General features: G+C 36.9%; 1 protein-coding gene and 1 long non-coding RNA gene across 5 annotated transcripts in view; one reads left to right on the forward strand and one right to left on the reverse strand.

Moving 5' to 3' along the window:
• The window catches only part of LOC140133450 (uncharacterized), a 125,836-nt gene that overhangs the window by 59,437 nt on the left and 46,658 nt on the right, over positions 1-19,741 (forward strand). The window lies entirely within an intron of this gene.
• The window catches only part of KCNH8 (potassium voltage-gated channel subfamily H member 8), a 252,604-nt gene that overhangs the window by 36,571 nt on the left and 196,292 nt on the right, over positions 1-19,741 (reverse strand). For 3 of the 4 annotated variants that reach the window (XM_072153653.1, XM_072153652.1, XM_072153655.1), the window contains 4 exons: positions 19,014-19,263; positions 14,780-14,994; positions 8,586-8,624; positions 200-519 (listed from right to left, as the gene is read on the reverse strand). In XM_072153653.1, the coding sequence (XP_072009754.1) occupies positions 200-519; positions 8,586-8,624; positions 14,780-14,994; positions 19,014-19,263 (824 nt within the window). The remainder of the gene's footprint in view (positions 1-199; positions 520-8,585; positions 8,625-14,779; positions 14,995-19,013; positions 19,264-19,741) is intronic. The other variant, XM_072153654.1, reaches the window with a different exon arrangement.

A 19,741-nucleotide genomic window follows, 5' to 3' on the forward strand; every position in this document is an offset into this window, starting at 1 on the left:
GGATGAATGACCAGCAGGTGGCAAACCTGTGAAAAGTTCAAGACAGCTGTTGTCTGTAAGTACGCTTCATATATAAGGTGCACTGGACTATAAGGCGCACCTTTGATTTATGAGAAAATCAATGGATTCTTTGTGTGCCTTATAGTCCGAAAAATATGGTACAATAAATTGGATATAAACAGAAACGAATGGTACAAACCTGGGACTTAAATCTGGTGGTCCTAGACTTGTGACCTTTGGCAGATTAAGCATTAAATTCTTATCCCGTCTTCTGTTCAGGTAGGAGTCATTATCCTGCCTTGAGTATAGATTTGATTTTACTGGTGATTTAAATGGAGCACTCCCCGAGAATGGTTTCAGATTGATCCCCAGAGAGCTGTTTGAGGATTTTTTGTATTTAGATGTTGTATTTCGTGTATGGATTGGAGATGAAGCCTCTTCCTCCCCTGTGTCTTCATCATCATCTTCAACAATGAAGGATAGTCTTTTATTTACACTTCCGTTTCCCCTAGGTTCAGTCTGAAAAAACAAAATTATTATTTTTTGGTTGGATATATATAGTTTGATCATTCATTTTTTATTTTAGTTTTCAAAACTTAGTATTGCTTTATAATAGTTTTGTCAACTTTAAAGATAATAGAAATGATCTTAACACACCTATTTTATTCTCCGCCCATCATGAGCAGATGATTGTAGTACCAATGTGTCTTAGTACCTGACCACTACAACCGATCAGTGATCGCAGCAGTCCCTAGGCATGCTTTCTGGTATTGTATGCTTGTCTGGTAATGCCACTAGTATAGCACAGACTCAGTGGGGGTCTTATTTTTGCAACCTTTTTGGGTACATTTGCATATTTGTGCACAAAACTTGCGACTTTTCCAGTCTCCTAGTAAGAATTTTCCAGTCTCCTAGTAAGAATTTTCCAGTCTCCTAGTAAGAATTAAAATTTTGACACAAATTATGGGTAAAAAGTCTTCAGACCTGAGAAGGGGTTGCAGAAGAGTTTGTAACTTTAGTGCGACTTTTTAATATAGTTTGTTTGCTGTGATAAAAAGTTGAAAAAAGCCCCACAGACTCATTCTGTATCTTATATATCAACCTTTAACATAAATCAACAAAAAATTACATGCACAACATGTCCTGACTAAGGATCAATGCCCCCCCTTTGAATTTGATCAAATCTCTTATTGTTGATAGTGAATAGAATTATTCTTGGGTTTTTTTCAAGCATCCGAAAAATGTCCCTTAGTGATTTGTTTTCCACATAAGTGCATGGCATGGTATCAGAGATGTGCCATATCGCGGGATCTATACTGCAGGGATCTTCAAATGTATCAAAAATCAATAAATAACCTACACAAAAACATTGGAAAACTTTTCATTGCACTAAATATGACTCATTGGGGGTCAGTTATCTTTAGGATATTTCTGTGTATCTTTTTCTGGGTTTTGGACTTGTTTCATTTATTTTAAAGGGTGTTTCACTCCCCACCTCCAAAAATCTATAACTTTTTTTATTTTTACACATAAAGAGCTGTGTGTTGGCTTATTTTCTGCATAACAAATTGCACTTTATAGTGAAGGTATGTAATATTTCATGCCGTGTACTGGGAAGCAGGAAAAAAAATCCAAATGCAGTGAAAATGGGGAAAAAATGCATTTGCGCCATTTTCTTGTGGCCTTGAATTTTACGGATTTCACTGTAGGCCCCAAATGAGATATCTAATTTATTGTTTGTATCGATATGATTACGGAGATACCAAATATATGTGTATATGTATAGGTTTTATAATGTTTTCATACATTTACAAAAATTAAAACCTGTACAAAAATATTTTCTTTTATTTTGCCATTTTCTGGCGCCAATAACTTTTTAATACTTCAGTTTATGGAGCTGTGGGTGGTATCATTTGTTGCTATTTTTCAGAATACCTAGGGTACTTTAACCCTAGGTTGTCTGATCGATCCTGTCATATACTGCCATACTACAGTATGGCAGTACATGGGGATTTTTCCTCTTCATTCATTACAATGTGCTCATACCACATTGTAATGAAAGGGTTAAAACAAGACAGCCTCGGGTCTTCCTGTCATGGCGGACAAGTCACTGCTCCCAGATGACGTCATTGGGAGCGACGATCCTCGGAAAGGTGGCGGCTATTGACAGGGGGGGACACCGCAATATGCCGCAAAGACTTACTGGCTACTGAGAGGGCTCAGCACGCGAGGCCTCTCCATGCACCGGGACCCGTAATAGTACTTTGCGCATCAGTAAGGGGTTAAACTAGGCCATAAATTTTTTTTTAAAGTGGTTGCCCACTTTAAGCATATTTCATCAAAAATTTTATATTGTTTGTGCAATGAAAAGTTATACATTTTGCAATTTAATTCCTGTATCAATTCTTCACGGTTTCCAAGATTTCTGCTTGTTGTCTGCTTGCTGTCATGTGTGATGCTAACGAGCCATACACCTGTGTAATATCACATGACCATGGACCCGTGTTTATCTACAGGAAATAAATGAAGCTTCCTACAGAATGACAGCAAGCAGAGATCTGGATAACAACGAGGAATTGATACAGAAAGTAAATTGGAAAATGTAGTAACTTTTCATTACACAAGCAATATTAGTTATTTTCTGTCATGTGCTTAAAATGGACAACCCCTTTAATGTCTTTCATAAAAAAGAAAAGAACCCTTTAGGTCAGGTACATTCTATTGCAACTATGAAAACTGGCTGAAAGATACAGAATAAAATTAGGTAAGGATTGATTTTATGTTTATTTCCAGGATTGCTAACGATAAACAAGTCAGTATAGAGAAAAAAAATTATAAGAATAATACAATAAATGTCTTCAATTCTGTACAAAACCTCTCCCCCACTGCTTTTATTGTAGCATATAGCAAACTCCATTATAGCATTGGGGGACACATGAGGTTACCATTTTAAGGCGATAATAGCAACCTGTTAGTTCACTGATATTCTTATCCTAGAATACAAAGGGTCAACCATGTAACCCTTCTCTTGGCCGTGTTCCCAGAAATTAAATGAGAATCCATTAATAATTACTGGATGATTACACCACTACATTTCACTGAGGCCAATGCACCCACACAAATGTAACAAATGTGAATAGCAAGAAGTTATGAACTGGCTATGTTATATAAGTCTTAAGTTTTATAACACTGCATTAACAGTTCCAAAATGAGTAATTTATACTAAACAAACATTAACAGTAAGGCTTAAAGCACAGTAAATTGCCACTGCTAATGGTTAATGCATACTTTATGCTACAGCCAAATACAATATTTTATACTTTTTAGACTAAATAGGAACAGTAATACGTGAAAACATTTTTTAAAATAAAAAAACTAAAGGTCATCCTGTGGTAATGTAGGAAAAAAACATGACTTACATCTTATAACCTCTTCCTTCATTAATTCCACCCTTACCATGCCTTGCTCTAGTCCATACTCTATTTGTTACCCATAAACAGATTAGAATAACCACTGTCATAGTTTGATGAAAGCGCGAATGAATAGATTAGATAAGATGCACAGCAGAAAAGCAAAGAATCCATTTTGATGCATATTCAATGCAAGTTCTATGCCAAAAATATACATTAAATGGTCTCCAGTCTATCCAGAGTCACATGCTACTAAATACTAGCCATATGTCACAACTTGTGCTGTCACCAAGGCCTTTTACTCTGCTTTGAGCAGAGAATTCTTGGAGCTCAACATGGAGCTGTGTTTGTCAGATAAGGATTAAGTTTTGGAAGGTTGACGCAGCAGCAAGGATCTCCATATATATCTGCTGCTTGCTTCACAGGTGCTGGTTAAACTGGTCTCCTGATACTTTTTGCCCTATATCCTCTATTGTTCCACATTTTTGACTACTCTTGGTCTCTTGACCCGGTTATCCTGACTTCACATGTGTCTATCTGTCTGTGTGTCTCCTGTTTTGAGCAAATGTTTATAGTAGGGACTGTTGTACATTTTTCACCTGTTGGTTAGAGCATTATGGGCAAATAGGCAGGGATGGGGTTTGTGGGTTAACTCAGGTTCTGCGCCTCTGTCTTAACATCTTACTGATATAACAGTAACATGATGAACATTTTAAAGAGGGCTTAGCTGGTTTTAATGATCATTTAAAACTTACCCATCACAAAAAATAAGCCATCACCTATGTGGGTTGTTGCCTCTTTATTATATTCCTCAGATCCTTCTACTTGACTACTATTTTTTATCTAATCTCCATTTTGACCAAGCTGTGACGTTTGACTACAGTTTAGCTAAAGTTTAGTTACAGCATCTACAGGAAGTCTGAGGTAGCCTGAGACACACCCCTGTATCATGATTGGACAAGACTGCAGCTTCCTTTCATTGGCTGCTGGTTTACTTTGAGAAGAGGTCATTTCCTGATTAAAAAAATTGAATATTTATAAAGTTCTATACCACCAGTACAAAAAACAAAACAGGTTGTTAGTTCTCTTTAGTAAGATGCTAAAAGATATGAGCTTTTGAGGCTGCCTAAATCCAGAATGAGTAGATGTAAAGTAGGGTAGAATGATGATAAACCAGAACCATTACGATACCTAATATGCAGAATGTTTTAGTATAGTAAAAGATAAGAAATCTCTCATCTGGAGATGCTTTCAAAATAAATCAATGAAGCTTTGCATTATTACATTTTCCTAAAGCCACTAGGGGACAAAGAAGCATATGCAAAACTTTTAATTTTATTTTCGCAGATGACTTTTGGCAGGTCATTAATCACTACAATTAAATAAAGTTCTGTACTTTGAGCAATATACAATTTATAGCCACTTTTCCTTTTTGCACTAGCTTTCCCTATCCATAAGATATTGTATGTGAAATAGCAGTGATCTACCACCATGCTCCCCATGTGGTAGTACCATGCTAGCAATAAAAATGAACCTTGGTAGGAGCTCTTGAGTGGGATTAAAATCCTTAAATGAGGAGTAATAGCAACAGCGGCATCTAACGGACTTTAAAAGCAGAGGTAAGTATTAGTACTCTGAATCACTATTACAGACAGCCCAGAGCCTTAATCAAAGCCCCCAAGTTACTAATCAGCACATGCCTAATACACCCTGACAGTGATTAGGACTGACAGCTAGACTCAATACACTACATAAGTTGAATAGTTTCATAAAGTTATATAAAGATATATAAATATAAAAATGAAACATAATAATTTTGGCATATTTCTACTTATAAAATATTTAAAGAGAACCTGTAAGGGAAATTTGGGGCTCTAAACCACCCACAAGTCCAGTGGTCTATTGCCCAAGATCATCCTGTATAAGGTAATGAAAAAATTTTTTATACTTACCTTCTCTCCCGAGCCCTGCTGCAAGTGAAGCTGGAGAAGTACATCCCGGGGATAATCCCAGATTTACAAAACATCATGCAAAGAGGCAAGTAACATGTGCCTCATCGGACTGCATCTAGGTAAGTATAAATGTTTTTTTTTTTTACTAGGGGCCACATAGAGACTTAAGACAGGTTTATTTGGGACCCTAAGCCACAAGTCCTGTAGTTGGTTTACGGTCCCAAATTGGCACGCCAGGTTCTCCTTAAGTATATAAAAGTATAAAATCATTCAACTCTCGTGGCAATGCTATACAAAATGGAAAATAAACTGCAACTGTATCTTCATCCTTCTCTAAAGATGAAAAGTTTCAACTAAAACATTTTTTGAAAATGTATACATGTAGTGTCTGTTTTTCTATAAACATGTCTTAGTAATAATCACGCATTTAAATAGGATATCCGTAATTTCACTACAGCTTTTTAAAGGTTACTTTAACTTTAACTGAAGTCATCTTCTCCTCAATGGCTCCTTCCTTCCTCCTCACTGCAGCTGAGGTGATTAGGTAGGAGGTGGGATGAGGCATTATATGACTCATGCCATTTGAAATGCCCCCCACCCCTTCCCTGGGATTCCCCACACTGTTGGCAGGGTAACTTTAAAAAAAGCTATTTAAAAGCTTTGGAATTATTCAGGTGCACGACAAAGGCGTTATTGAAATTAACATGCCAGAGGCGTTTGGAACCTGTCATAATGTAAAAATAACCTTCATGATCACAGGTTTCTCACTAGGCCAATAAATATATTTCCCAACAGAAACTGGCAATTTGTCATATGGCCGCTATTTTTTGTTCTAGGACCAGATAACAACCAAAAATGGAGTAGATTCAACATTATAGGGCCTATGTACTCAATACTCCAAAGTAAGAGAAGTTAGGAGAAATTGTAATCTGTAAAACTGAGTATAAGGTATTGTCTACAGTCCCTCAGATGGCATGTTTTCCCAAGTTTTAATGAAGTGCATGGATTGGCAAGTCTTTAAATTAGATTTTCCATTTTAAAATGCCATTCCTAAATAAACTAATATGTAATGTTGATCTCTTTCCAAACTTCCATCTGTAAGTACGGCGTCCATAACCCGGGGACTGCCTGTAAATGCCATATTTTAGTATATTGTAACAACATAATCTGTAGAGACTATGGTGGATCCATTTGTTTGTGGTTACCTAAAACCACAAAAACTAAAAAAAAGATTATTTTTTTTGCTGTATGATTCATTCCTTATTTAATTTTCACACTTTGTCAAATATCATGATGTGTTTATTATAGATTTTAGACTGCTTGTTAATCTACTGAGTCTTTTAAAGTGTAAATGTGATTTATATCTAAATAAACACAAAATTCTAGCTAGCTCCATTTTTTTGCTACAAAGCTTAAAATCCATCGCATTCCTTCATGCAGCCATCAAAGAAGCATACCCTATTTCCATTCTTCTAGCAGGGCTGAATTCCTACTGTAGAAACCATATTTGAGATATACTAAGAAAATTCTGCCAGAGGCCTGGTGTCTTACACTGTGCACCACATTTGGCAAATGTTTTAGAGTTGCCAAATGTGGGATATGCCAAAAAGGGATATAGCTTCACAGGAAGCAAAATTTGTAGCATAAACTAAACTAAATAACAGAAGGTTAAAAGTTAGACTAGATAGTCTAATAATTCAATGCATTTATCATCCATCATTAGGTACTGTGGTGAAACTGGCCCAGCTTAAGTCCATCTAGAGTTTGAACTATCTAAAGTTTATACAGATTTAGTATGTAAAAGTATACAATTTATGTAAAACAAGATGATAAAGTAATTTTGGTGGATTACTTATATGGGTTGTTCACTTTCAGCAAATTGATATTGTTTGTGTAAGGAAATGCTATACAATTTTCCAATATACTTTCTGTATAAATTTTTCTCTGTTTTCTAGATCTCTGCTTGCTGTCATGCTATAGAAGCTTCAATGTTTACTTCCAGTCGATAGAAATCTGTCCACAGGTGCACGGCTCGTTATAACACACAGCTCTGATTACTCTTTGTGGTAACAATGAGCCGTGCACCTACGTGATTGTGGACAGATCTCTATCCACTGGAAAATTGGGTAACTTTTCCTTACACATACTATATCAATTATTTGCTGACAGTGGACTACCCCTTTAATATTTGTCAGTACTAGTGGATTATAATATTGGCAGTTTGGGTGGTAATCTGGGGTTTAAACCTTCTAGGGGCCCAAGGCCACCCAAACCACCTTGACCAATGAAATACTCATACATCTGTACACAAAAGCCATATCAGGACCTTTAAAGGTCCTCCAAAGCTCCTGAAAATGTACATTAAATCAGGCAGAAGGGACACAACCTCCATTCTCCAAGCTGGTAATTCTAGAATATAATCTAATATTCATACAATCCGGGGAAGTCTTTATCTACCCCGGGTTGTCAGCTGATCAACCCCTCTTAATGGAGTTCTTAAGCACTTATTATGGGAGATTTATCAAAAGTCTCTGAAAGCACAGCTGTTCAGAAAATGAAAGCTGAGTACTGATTGGTTTCCATGGGCAACTAGAACAGTTTCACCTCAGAAACTTCTGATAAATCTCCCCAATTGTATATTCCTTGATTATAAATCCTGTTTTCTGTAATAATCGTATTTTGGCCTCCATAGCAACTTTTTAATTGACCAATCCATTTCATGTTTGCATGGGGTAAGTATTTGAAAAAATGATTTTGTATTAGTACTTGTTCCATATGGAGTCTCCTGTAGCCTAATATCCATATTAGGCTAGAGAGGAACTATTGGGTCTGGGATTAGCCAATTGGAAGGGTTTTAGCCATTTTCTGTCCCGCTGTAGAAAAAAGCAGTGTGTCTTCAGCTATGTCATGTTGTATTATGGCATGTTGTGGACTGTGAGGAGTAGAAAAAGGATATTACTGAGTTTATGAGTTAAATATTTTTTAGAGAATACTTCTATAGATGCACAAATGAAAATATGAACATGATCAAGGAAAAGATAAAGGGAGGAAATGTTGGAATATTATTTTTTAATTTTGTTTGAAACTTGTTTGCAAGTTTTTGGATTGAAATAAAAAAAAATGAAACAGTAGATACAATTTACCTAGGATTTTATGGAACAGGCGAGTGGTAATCTATGTATTATGTAATAACATAAAACAAAATTGTTAATATGTACAGTACCTGTGATAGAGTTGATTTGCATGAAAGTCTTGCCATTCTCTAAAATAAAAAATAAAAATATTACTTAATTGATAAAAATGAAACAAATGTAAGTAAATGCTCATGTCATAAGAAAATAAAAGGATGTAATAGATAACTATCCTATATGCAAGTGTGTATCTGTATGTTATCAGCATGAGCATAAGTAAACACACAGTAACTGCTTTTGAGCCCAAAAACAGATAGGCTACTGAAATGGAAGAAAACCAGCCAACCATGTCCAGGAATTGCAACAATTGTCCAACTTACGCCCCTTACACCACCTCCATGCCAAGTTCCTCCCCTACATGTGCACTAGCTATATGTAGGTTGGTTAAAGTACAATAGAATTGCCCTATAGCACGGATATATCTGGTAGGAAGTTAGGGGCAGGGTTGGAAAGTGATCTACATGACTGATTAGTTTGGTTCATGGGAATGAATCAGATCGAAATATTCCTAACAGGTGATAGGTGAAAGACAAAATGTTATCATTATAAAAAATCTTTTTAAATAGCCTTGGATATTAAGGAGGCAATGATAGGTTAATGAAGAAGGTAATTAAGGTTGATGAGGCTCACTATTTATCATGCTTTTTAAAAGAAACTTACCATCTTGGATCTACCTAATAAGGTAGATCTGATGGTAGGTTGCTACTATAATTCTGAGCCTCATAGTTTTTTTGTATATTCAAAACATTCAGTAGAAGCTTGTAAAATGTGCACCTAGCCTGTGTCTTCAGCACTCTCCCTTCAGCAGATGCATGCCTTCGTTTGCGAAACCGGAAATCTGCGCACACGCATTGTGGCGCAGAGTGCTTGCGCATAGTAGCACAACCGCGACTCTAAAGCCAGAGCTAATGCTCAAGCTGCCATTCCAAGGATGAGGGGGCACAGCTGCTGGATGGAGAGCACGGAAGACGCACGGGTAGGTGGGATCAACACAGGCTACTGGGGTGTGTAGTAGCCTTGGTTTCCCCCTCCACAGAAAGGATATTCTACGCCCCAGTAGCCTCTGCCAATAATAAGCATAAATAAAAGATAAGGATTTTACGTGCTTCTGCTGAATGTAATGATTATGCAAAAAACTTTGAAGCTTATGGGTATAGCAGCAACATGCAATTGGATCTACTGTATTTGGTAGATCAGTGATGGTAGGTTTCCTTTAAACTTGTATAACTATGTGCCATTCTCATGGAAACTACATGTGACACACAAATAAGATATGATTCATTGCTCTTATGAATTATGGAAAAGCTTTATTTTGAGAAAAAACCTGTAAGCTTTATAAACTCTCTACCTGCTTATATGCCAATGGTTTGCCTAAAGCACAGTGATACAATAAACAAACTAAACGTGACTTTACTTCCTTCGTTCTGGATTATTTGTGAACTATTAATCTGGCAAGTGACATTTAGTGGTATATTTTCTGGCATTTATTGAGCATTTCCTCTAGAATTTATTGTGTTCTGTAAATACTATAGGAAAGAAGATATCCCACAGCTTCACTGTGTTTCTTAGCTCTTTGTACAATGCTAAGAAGAATGTTTTGAAAAGCACAACACTCGTTTCTTCATACTGTATATGAAAACAAAAAAATGCCTTTTAATAAACCCTTTTTACCCTTTCTATTCTGTACCCAAAACCAACATACTTAATGTACTAATCTTAGATTAGCAATGTACTAATCATAGATTACGAAAGTCGGAACAGATATATTTTGTAAGTGTAACAACATTTCCTTTGTCCCTTTGTAATTGGATTTTTAAAATTTCGGGTTGTTATAGGAACAAGAGTTAACAATAAAGGTTCAAAGTGGACAAAGAGGTCCGTTTGTAACTAGGAGTCATCTGTAAGTCAGTTTTCCTTAAGTCCTCGGTGGCCTGTATTTTATTTACTTAAAGAGAACTTTTCACCACATTCACAAACTATTACTTTTATCCAGACCTCACCCTTGTCTAGTAATCAGTGTTACAAGCCATTATTAACACAGAGAATAACAGAGCCATGTGATAATAAAGGTTTGTGTACCTGCATGTCCATCATATGACCATGGGCACATTTCTATCCAGTGAAAGTAAAACTTTCTATAGAAAGACCTTAAGCATAGATCTAGAAAACTGATTGATACAGAACGTATATTGGAAAATTGTATAACTTTTCCTTACACAAACAATATCAATTATTTGCTGAAAGTGAACAACACCTTTAAGGCAAATGGCAAGAATACTAAATGTGAATGTTGTATGTTATATGTATTATATTAGTATCGTATTCCCTTATTCTTTGAAATCCTTGAGAAAATAGAGCTATTACCTCAGATCCATAGAACTCAGTGAGCAATCAAATGGAATTAGATTAATTCAAAAATATCTCTTTGGTTCACAACAAAAAATATTTTAAAAAATCATTATAACAAATAAAAGTACGGGCAGTTTGTTCTCTAGGTTTGTTCTTAAAGGACACCTGTCATCAGGTCTCTGTCACTTGTCCTGTCACTACTACCTGTTGGAGCAGCTCACAAGGATCCCATCCCAGCCTTTATCTAGTTATTTCATACATTAATCATTGTAAAATCATCTATTCTTTATTATGTAAATTATGCTGGTCAAATGGGCAGTGATGTCACCCCTGTTATCCCTCCCCTCTCCTCCTCCTGCTCATGTCTGTGTGTAATATATAGTAAAGCATTACTAGTGTGTGTGCTGAATATGCTGACATGCTGCATCCTCCTAATATACATGTAAGAGACACAGACATCAGCTACACAAGTACCTGACATGTTCTGCTATAACATGGTTGCCTGAAGCTGTTGTATCTCTCCTATATACACACACACACACACACACACACAGGCTGCAGGGGGCGTGGCCACCAGCACCAGGAAGCACATCATTATACAGCCTCACATCATTATACAGGCTGTCAGTCAAGCACTGGGGGTGTGGCTGTACCTCCCACTCATGAATAAGCTGGACAGCTTGAATATGCTAATGACTCATTGGACACTTCACAGGTCATTTGCATACAGCTTTAGGACCTCATTGCTTAGGTTTACAGGCATGTAGAGGGACAATGAAGGGATAGAGGCAATGCTCTCTAATGGCAGTTTATGAAAATATATTTCGTTTAGGGGGGTTATTTTGCATGACGGGTTCTCATTAAGTTGAATATGTACAAGTCGGAACTTTGTACTTTATAATTGTAGCCTGAGTCAAAATTTTTTGGGTGAAAATTAAGTTTTTAAAATGTTGGATTGTCATTACAACCAGGATTATCAATACAGCTTAGTTGTAGACACCCTTTATAACTGTTACAGCTGATCATTGTAGCCTACAGCTAAAGTACAGAGAATTACCAACATCCAGAGGTCCGTTTGTAACTAGAGGTCACCTATAAGTTGGATGTTCTTAAGTCGGGGATCGCTTGTATAGGTATAAAGTTGCTTCCGTTTTAACTGAATTTATGTCATTATCACTGTCTTACTTCAAATTATTAATGGTCTTTAGAGGCAATATATCATTTGTGATAAAAGTATAGTGATTTTGATGAATAGCAAATTATAGAGCAGTTCCTATTCCTATTCTCCCCTGTGTTTGCGACTCAGGCAGTCTTTTTTCTATTGTCATTGGCATGTGAGTGGACCTCACCAGCCAAAAACACCCAGGCAGCAAGCAGCAGTCCACAGGACTGCAAAGGCAATGCAGTTACTATGCCCCTGCAATTCCTGAAGAGAACCAAAGTTGATTCTTTCTCTTATCTCCAAATGGTGTTTGTTTTTAACTGGTTGCCTATTAGATACTAACTTTAAAAATAAAATTAATGAAAGTAAAATTGAGTGTTAATATGCTACGGGTCTTGTATGAACTCATGGAGCACATCCTGCAAAAACAAATCCACAGACCTATACAAAATAAAATGTAAAAAGGAAACTAAAATACTGCAAAACATTACTAAAGACACCATTTACCTGAGACTATACATATTATGAATCATACTCAACTGCTAATCCATTCAGACCAGAGGGTCAGGGACCCCGTTTTCATGATCGACGTCAATCATTAGAGTCATAATGAAATTGCAGGAATCATTTAACTACAGATGATAGATCAATAGTAATTCTTAACAAGATGGGAGTAATGCATGATACAAAACTGTAATATGATTAAATCGCATAATCGCATAAAATTTCCACAACCGTTGGGGGTTGTGGTGATCAGTATAGTCGCCTAGGTCGGCGTCTATAGTACGGATTGTTGTTGTTGTTTTTAGAATTCACAACCTGTGACCTTTGTATATTTTATGATTAAATCGCACCAGAATACAGGACTATATAGCCATAGAAATATCATTATCATTCGTCAACATATTAAAACCAGATTTTCAAAAATCCATGGTAACACATGGTCATCCTTGCATTACACAACAGCGATTGAATATATTTTAAGCATTCTTTACCTGTCAACTGCAATGGATAAAAGTTACCATAGATCTCGCACAAAACCCATTTTTCCAAGAAAATGCTTTAGAAGTCTGCCAATAATATATTCGTTTTGGCCAGGTATGGACTTGAAGCCCTAACATTAACACCTGTGATCATGCTGGCAAATATGGGGTGTACTGTATGTGCTCTTACCAGCACTTCATGTTATGTCATAGGGGAATGCAATCCTCCTGGTGCCCGGACCCATATCCGGGTTTTGGGCTCGACCTCACAAAGCTTGGTATAGTCATGAACTTTGTGGTTCTGATTCACTCAACACTGAAAATGATACAATCTGTAAGGAGTATACTTTCACCATAAACACGTTCGATGTAGATATAACTAATGAATTAATTATTCATACCCATTGAAGTGAGTTTGCGCATGGCTATTTGCCAGTATGTGGATGGATTGTACTTTTAGTCTACTCTAATGGGGAGTTTGACACAATTTACACATAAATTTAGATACTTGGATTTTCATGCATACAGAATATGAGAAAGGGTAGATCATGTAATCTGTGCTCACATTAGCAAGTGTTGTAGCCAAACCTCAGTCATGGTAAATTAACCTGTGAATATTCAGCTTTAGTTTCTTAGTTTTGACAATTCCAATAGCTACTTTATAACTGTGCTGAAAGCAATACAGGCATTCCCTGGGTCATGTACAAGATAGGTTCCATAGGTTTGTTCTTAAGTTGAATTTGTATGTAAATCAAAATTCACTTTTTTTTGCTGTAATTAGACCAAGGATTATCAATAAAGCTTCACTGCAGATACCTTACAGCTGATCATTGCAGCCTGGGACTAAAGTAAACCATCCATAGAGCTTCACCACAGGTCACAGTGGGCAGAGGGGTCTGTCTTTAACTAGGGGTTGTCAGTAAGCTGGGTGTCCTTAAGTAGGGGACTGTCTGTATACCTGCTTATATGTTAAAACACAATTTCATTGTATCAACATGGTCTTTCCTTTGTCATAAAATAGACAGTGCTTCTGGGTAGGACATATAGTTATACACATGTTCTAGATACAAAATTACTTGCTAGACTGCAACAAATCATTTTGATATGTGATATATAACCATTACGTTCCAAGCCATGAACCATGAACTATGCCGAATAATGAAGCTTAATTGTACATTGTCACCTGAAATTAGCTTGTGACACACCAGAATTTGGTAACCAAGGACTAGTCAGGAGAGTCAGGAGAGATACATTTTGGTTAGACAATGACAAAACTATCTTTATCATTGACGATGTTTCATTACAGGACTCACTGAATTTTAAGTTGGTCTGTGCTACACGAGTGACAAGGTCATTTGACTGAACTGAAGGTTTTCCCCTATTGTTTTGAATATATACATTACAATGACAAGTATTGTCATATTTCCTCATTGTCCCATTAAAGTCATATGACACTTCTTTATGTAAATTCTAATATTCAGCTGTATTTTCAGATTTTAGTTAATACCAGTTTCATCATATTAACAACCAGAGGTTTCCAAGAGCAGTAAATAGGTATTATAGATATTAGAGCAAAAACTATTGGACTCAGTTTTCTAAAAGAAGAACCCAAGTACAGCATGTCCAAGCTGAAACTCAAGCAATCTGTAACTACTGAAGAGGAAAATTCTTCAATATAGAGCAACACTGTTACATGGTTTCATTTACCGATATCACCGGCAATTGCACTTACATCACTTTCATGACCCTCTCTAAGGTTGTATGTAAGTTCTTGTTGTATGTTGTCCACAAATTTATGTGCATATTCAGGATAAAAGTCCAAAACTTCATAAAGGCCTTTAAGGATGATGCACTGAAGATCACAGTAGGTCAGTGCTTTGACATCTGCGTTGGTTTTAATGACTTGATCTTTAATTGATAGATTTGCTCCTATTAGATCCCCTTTCCCTGTAAAGAACAGATGCAATGTTATCAGAATATTGTACAAGCTTTACAGGAAACATAATGCAGACTTGAAGACCATTGGAAAACTTCAAGTACCTCTCGTATGTGGACGTGCCAACTGAAATTTGTGGGAAAATTGTCGATAATTACTTCACAAATTTATCAATAGGTAAAATAAACCTATTTGTCATCAATAAAATATAATGTTATTAGCTAAAATTGGCAATGATTTTCCATACAGCCACTTGAATGTGTCAGTACTGGTATTTTGGATCACCTCCTAAATATGGAATTCCCTATAGATATTGTTGTCAGATTAACAGAACATATTTGTCTGTATCCATGTAAAAATGTGTCTATTCCCACTTGCACCCCATACATGCAAATATATGCACACCATACATCTATTTTATGCACCCTATACATGCAGATATATTTGAAGATATATTTTTATTGTTTAATTTTGGCAGTAGATAGCAACCTACACTTGTGAACAATTGTAATTGTTATATTATTTTATTTCTTTGAAAGTATGTCAAGCAGATTACTTAAAACTAAAAAAGACATTGAGGCACATTTACTTACCCGGTCCTGTCGAGTTCACCTTTTTCTTCCTGGTGTATGTGAGTACATGTCTTGCAACACAATTTGCGATGTTAAATCCCGCGCGTTAAAATCTGTCGCATTGTCCGACTGCCCGCCCTCCGATTTGTGTCGCGTGAAAGCTGGCGCCGATGCGCCAAAATCCAATCGCATGTGCTAAAAACCCCTGTTAAAAGCAGCGTAACACGGAAATCGTCGGGAAACCCGGCGAAAATGCGGTCCGCGGATGCTTAGTAAATGAGCCCCATTGTGGGGCAAGTATCTTATTTTTGCTGTTTTTTTTTCAAACAGAGCAAAAGACACATACCGTTCAAAGAAAGAGTAAAAAACATAATATTTTCCTAACCTTACAAAATTGTCTGTTCTCCATAATCTAATATATAAAGCTGAGTACATGTATGTATGGTTGTAAGTATGTCCGCTAAAGGAATCGATTTTACAGTCACCAAATTTTGCACAGCCGCTCTCTGTGACTCAGGGAATGTCTTAGACTAGGTTTTGAGCCACAATTTTCACCCTGCGCTTCCCAAAATACATTTATTAACCATCATATACAAGAACCATTGTCTGGCGCTGCTGTGGTGGTTGGAAGCTGAACCATGATTGGTTTCTGTTCTGCCACTGGTCATTAATATGAGCTCTGCACTTTGATTGGTTACTACAAGCTTATGTGTAAGGTAAGATGGATAGAGACAGAGAGACAGACAGACTGTGACAGGGACTGACACACGGGCATTGACAGGGACTGAGACAGGCTATGACAGGGACTGATATTCAGGCTGTGACAGGGACTGACAGACAGACAGGCTGTGACTGGGACTGACTGACAGACAGGCTGTGACAGGGACTGAGACAGGCTATGACAGGGACTGATATTCAGGCTGTGACAGGGACTGACAGACAGACAGACTGTGACTGGGACTGACTGACAGACAGGCTGTGACTGGGACTGAGACAGGCTGTGACAGGGACTGACTGACAGGCTTTGACAGGGGCTGACTGACAGACAGGCTGTGACAGGGACTGAAACAGGCTGTGACAGGTGCTGACTGACAGGCTGTGATAGGGACTGGCCGACAGGCTGTGATGGGGACTGACAGACAGGCTGTGACAGGGACTGACAGACAAGCTGTGACAGGAACTGACAGGCTGTTATAGGGACTGACTAAAAGACAGATTTATTGCCAAATTGATGGTAATTTATCACCACGTTGTCTGGTTTCTTGTATTACCTTCAGAGACTTCTTTGTCAAAAAGTTTTCAAAAAGTAGTAGAAAAAGCAGACTATGTGATGATAGGTCCCCCGCACTGTGTTTTGCAAAACAGGTCTTGGTAGCCTAAATACTCCTAAGAGTTAAAGGTTCTTAAAAAAGGGATCCCATATATTATACTTTTATTTAGATTGCTGGGTATGCAGTAAGGCTTTATACTGGAATAACAATAAGCTAGCAATAATTGCTATGGGGACAGTAGTAAATGTGCAGTCATTTCTGAATAATAAGTCCAAACTCTGTCATTTCCAGCTTTGGTTCGCTTTTTAGGTGTTTTCAAAAATGAAAACTATAAAATCCTAGATAAGAAATATGCAGTTTCCTAATTCTAGATTTCACTGTTGAGACATCCCATATTTCACTGATTACATCTCATTTAAAAATAACTGCAATTCCTTAGCTGGAGAACTAATGAGAATGTGTCAAGTGAAGAACACGCAATCATCACAAAATTATGCAGCATTATTCTATCGTACCTTGTCTGGAGATGAAGAACTGGTCATTTGGGATACAGCAGTGACTGATGCGTTTTTAAATTCTGAATATCATTTGATTCATCATTAACTGGAGAAGGAGCTCTCATTTAATAAAACCTTTTACTTTTGAGATGATAATAGAATGTTTAATCATCATATTAAAAATATTGGCAATTAAAAGGTGCCTTTTTAACAAACAAAATCTAAATATTTAAAGGGTTTTTTTTAAAAAGTTTTTTTTTTAAATAAAATAAATTACATAAAATGTTAGACAATTTACCATATGTTTCTGGCAGTTTCTGGTGTAAAATGTAAAAGGTACAATAACATTTTTGGGGACTTTATGTGCATTTGAGTCTCTTATGTCACTTTCCTGAAAGGTGGGGTAAGGGTAAGGCTTAGTGGGAGAGGTCAAATTAACTAGTACATTTAAAGAGTAACTGTCTTTTGAGATAATTCCTAATATTGCTTGAGATATCCTGCTTAGTTTGTCATGAAACAGGTTGTAAAATGCTCCTTCGCTACAGTGTTACTTAGTTGTTGTCAAGGAAAATCCCTCTACTAAGCTGAAGACAAGACTCTCTCTTCTCTCCTCGCTGTTGATTTACACAGCTTTGAGCAGTAAGTGTTAACCCTTTCTGTACTTTCCCTGACTGTAGTATGCTATGTGTATTATTTTCAAACATGAAGATGAAAGTGAATGGGTTAATGCCATTACAAAATACTGTTGTTATGTACAGTTGCTATTAGATTGAGGTTTTTGTGAGTGATTCATCTGACAGGATCACCCTCTTCAATTTCTCTATATTCTATCTTGGATTCTCGTATAGGAATTATCGGTCAAAACTTTCATAATGACCCAACACCTTATAGACAGTCACTGGATATATTACTCTTTTTACAGAACTGAATAAAGTGAAATATTTTCTACTTAAGGAAAAAGTTATTTATCGCTATCTATGTGCTGTATATGGAAAGCTTATAAGAAAGCTTTCAGAAACGATGTTCATTACAGATGAAAGTAGCTAAAAGAGTCAGCAGGAAAGGTTACAAGTATATTGCAAAGTTTACTGTGGGAACCTGCACTATTTACTTCTGGAAAATATCAAAAACATTTTTGAAGTTGTAGCTGCACTGTAACCCCTTAACGACACAGTGTCATTAGGGTTGTATGAACTGGGCTCATGGGCTGAGCCCTATTCAAACATGTTGTGTTTTTGCTACATTATGCAACATACACCCTCTGGTAACAGCATCAATTTGTGTTTAATGCAAAGCTGCCAGCGATTGGTGTTAAATGCCAGTGGTGTGTTGGCACCTCTGTTTTGACTACGATTGAAACTCCCATGTCATTGGGGAGTGACGACACATCACCTGTACAAGACTCCACTGCTTGTCATTTTAGAATACCTGTTACAGTGTGCCAGTGGAAAACTGTAACAGGTCTTCAGCAAACCCACCATATACTGCAATGGCATCAAGTTCCAAAAGTTCCATTCCATTAAAATTCATTAACTCTGGTGCTTTGAACACCAGTGTTAAAATTCCCCCCCGCCGGCACTCCTGCACTTATATCCAAAAAGAGGGTCTGACCTCTTAGAAAATATGGGCGCAAACTAAATTTTTTGCTATAATCTACAGTACACAGTAAATAAAGTAAAGATTTACATACCTAGGATAGCCAAAACCATTCCATCTTTTAGAACTTCCATGGAACCTGAGCATACCAGGTAAATTGCCTGCAAAGCATCTCCCTGCCGCAGTAGGTACTCTCCAGGAGCACAGAAGGAAGTTTTGATATGCAGAGACAAAGACCTGAGGCAACCGCGGCTAGCACTCTCAAAAAGGGATAGTTGTAGAATCTCCTTGTTCAAATACATCGTTATATCTGAACGTAGCTCATCTGGAAACTCTTTCAGGAGCTGTCAGAAACAGATAAGGAATTAATGCAGCTGGAAATGTATTTTTTAAGTTTAGAATGATGGATGAATTCAACCATTTATCTTTTTATCTCACCTAAGCAGTTTTGAGTTGGGACCATGTACCATTAATTTGAAATTTAGTTGTGCAGATACTGTATATAAAAATGTTTAGAAACATAGGCTACACTTATACCATGTCACCGCTCTAAAACACTGTATTGCAATATTTTGTACTAAATACAGTAAATTAAGGTTATGTATGAAAACTTTTTAAAACACTGCAAGTCACTGCAGATTGTGGCTCCCATTTAAATGAATTTAAGGTGTGAGTAGGTGCTTTAAGCATCTTGGTCCAGTTTTTACTAAAAAGAGACCTAAATCCTTGTGGTCTACAAAACAGATCCTGTGCTCTAGACAATTCTTTGAGCTGTTTAAAACATGCTTTAAAAAACACGCTGAAAACTATTTTATCAAAATG

This window comes from Engystomops pustulosus, chromosome 5 (genome assembly GCF_040894005.1).
Source record: "Engystomops pustulosus chromosome 5, aEngPut4.maternal, whole genome shotgun sequence".
Taxonomy (NCBI): Eukaryota; Metazoa; Chordata; class Amphibia; order Anura; family Leptodactylidae; genus Engystomops; species Engystomops pustulosus.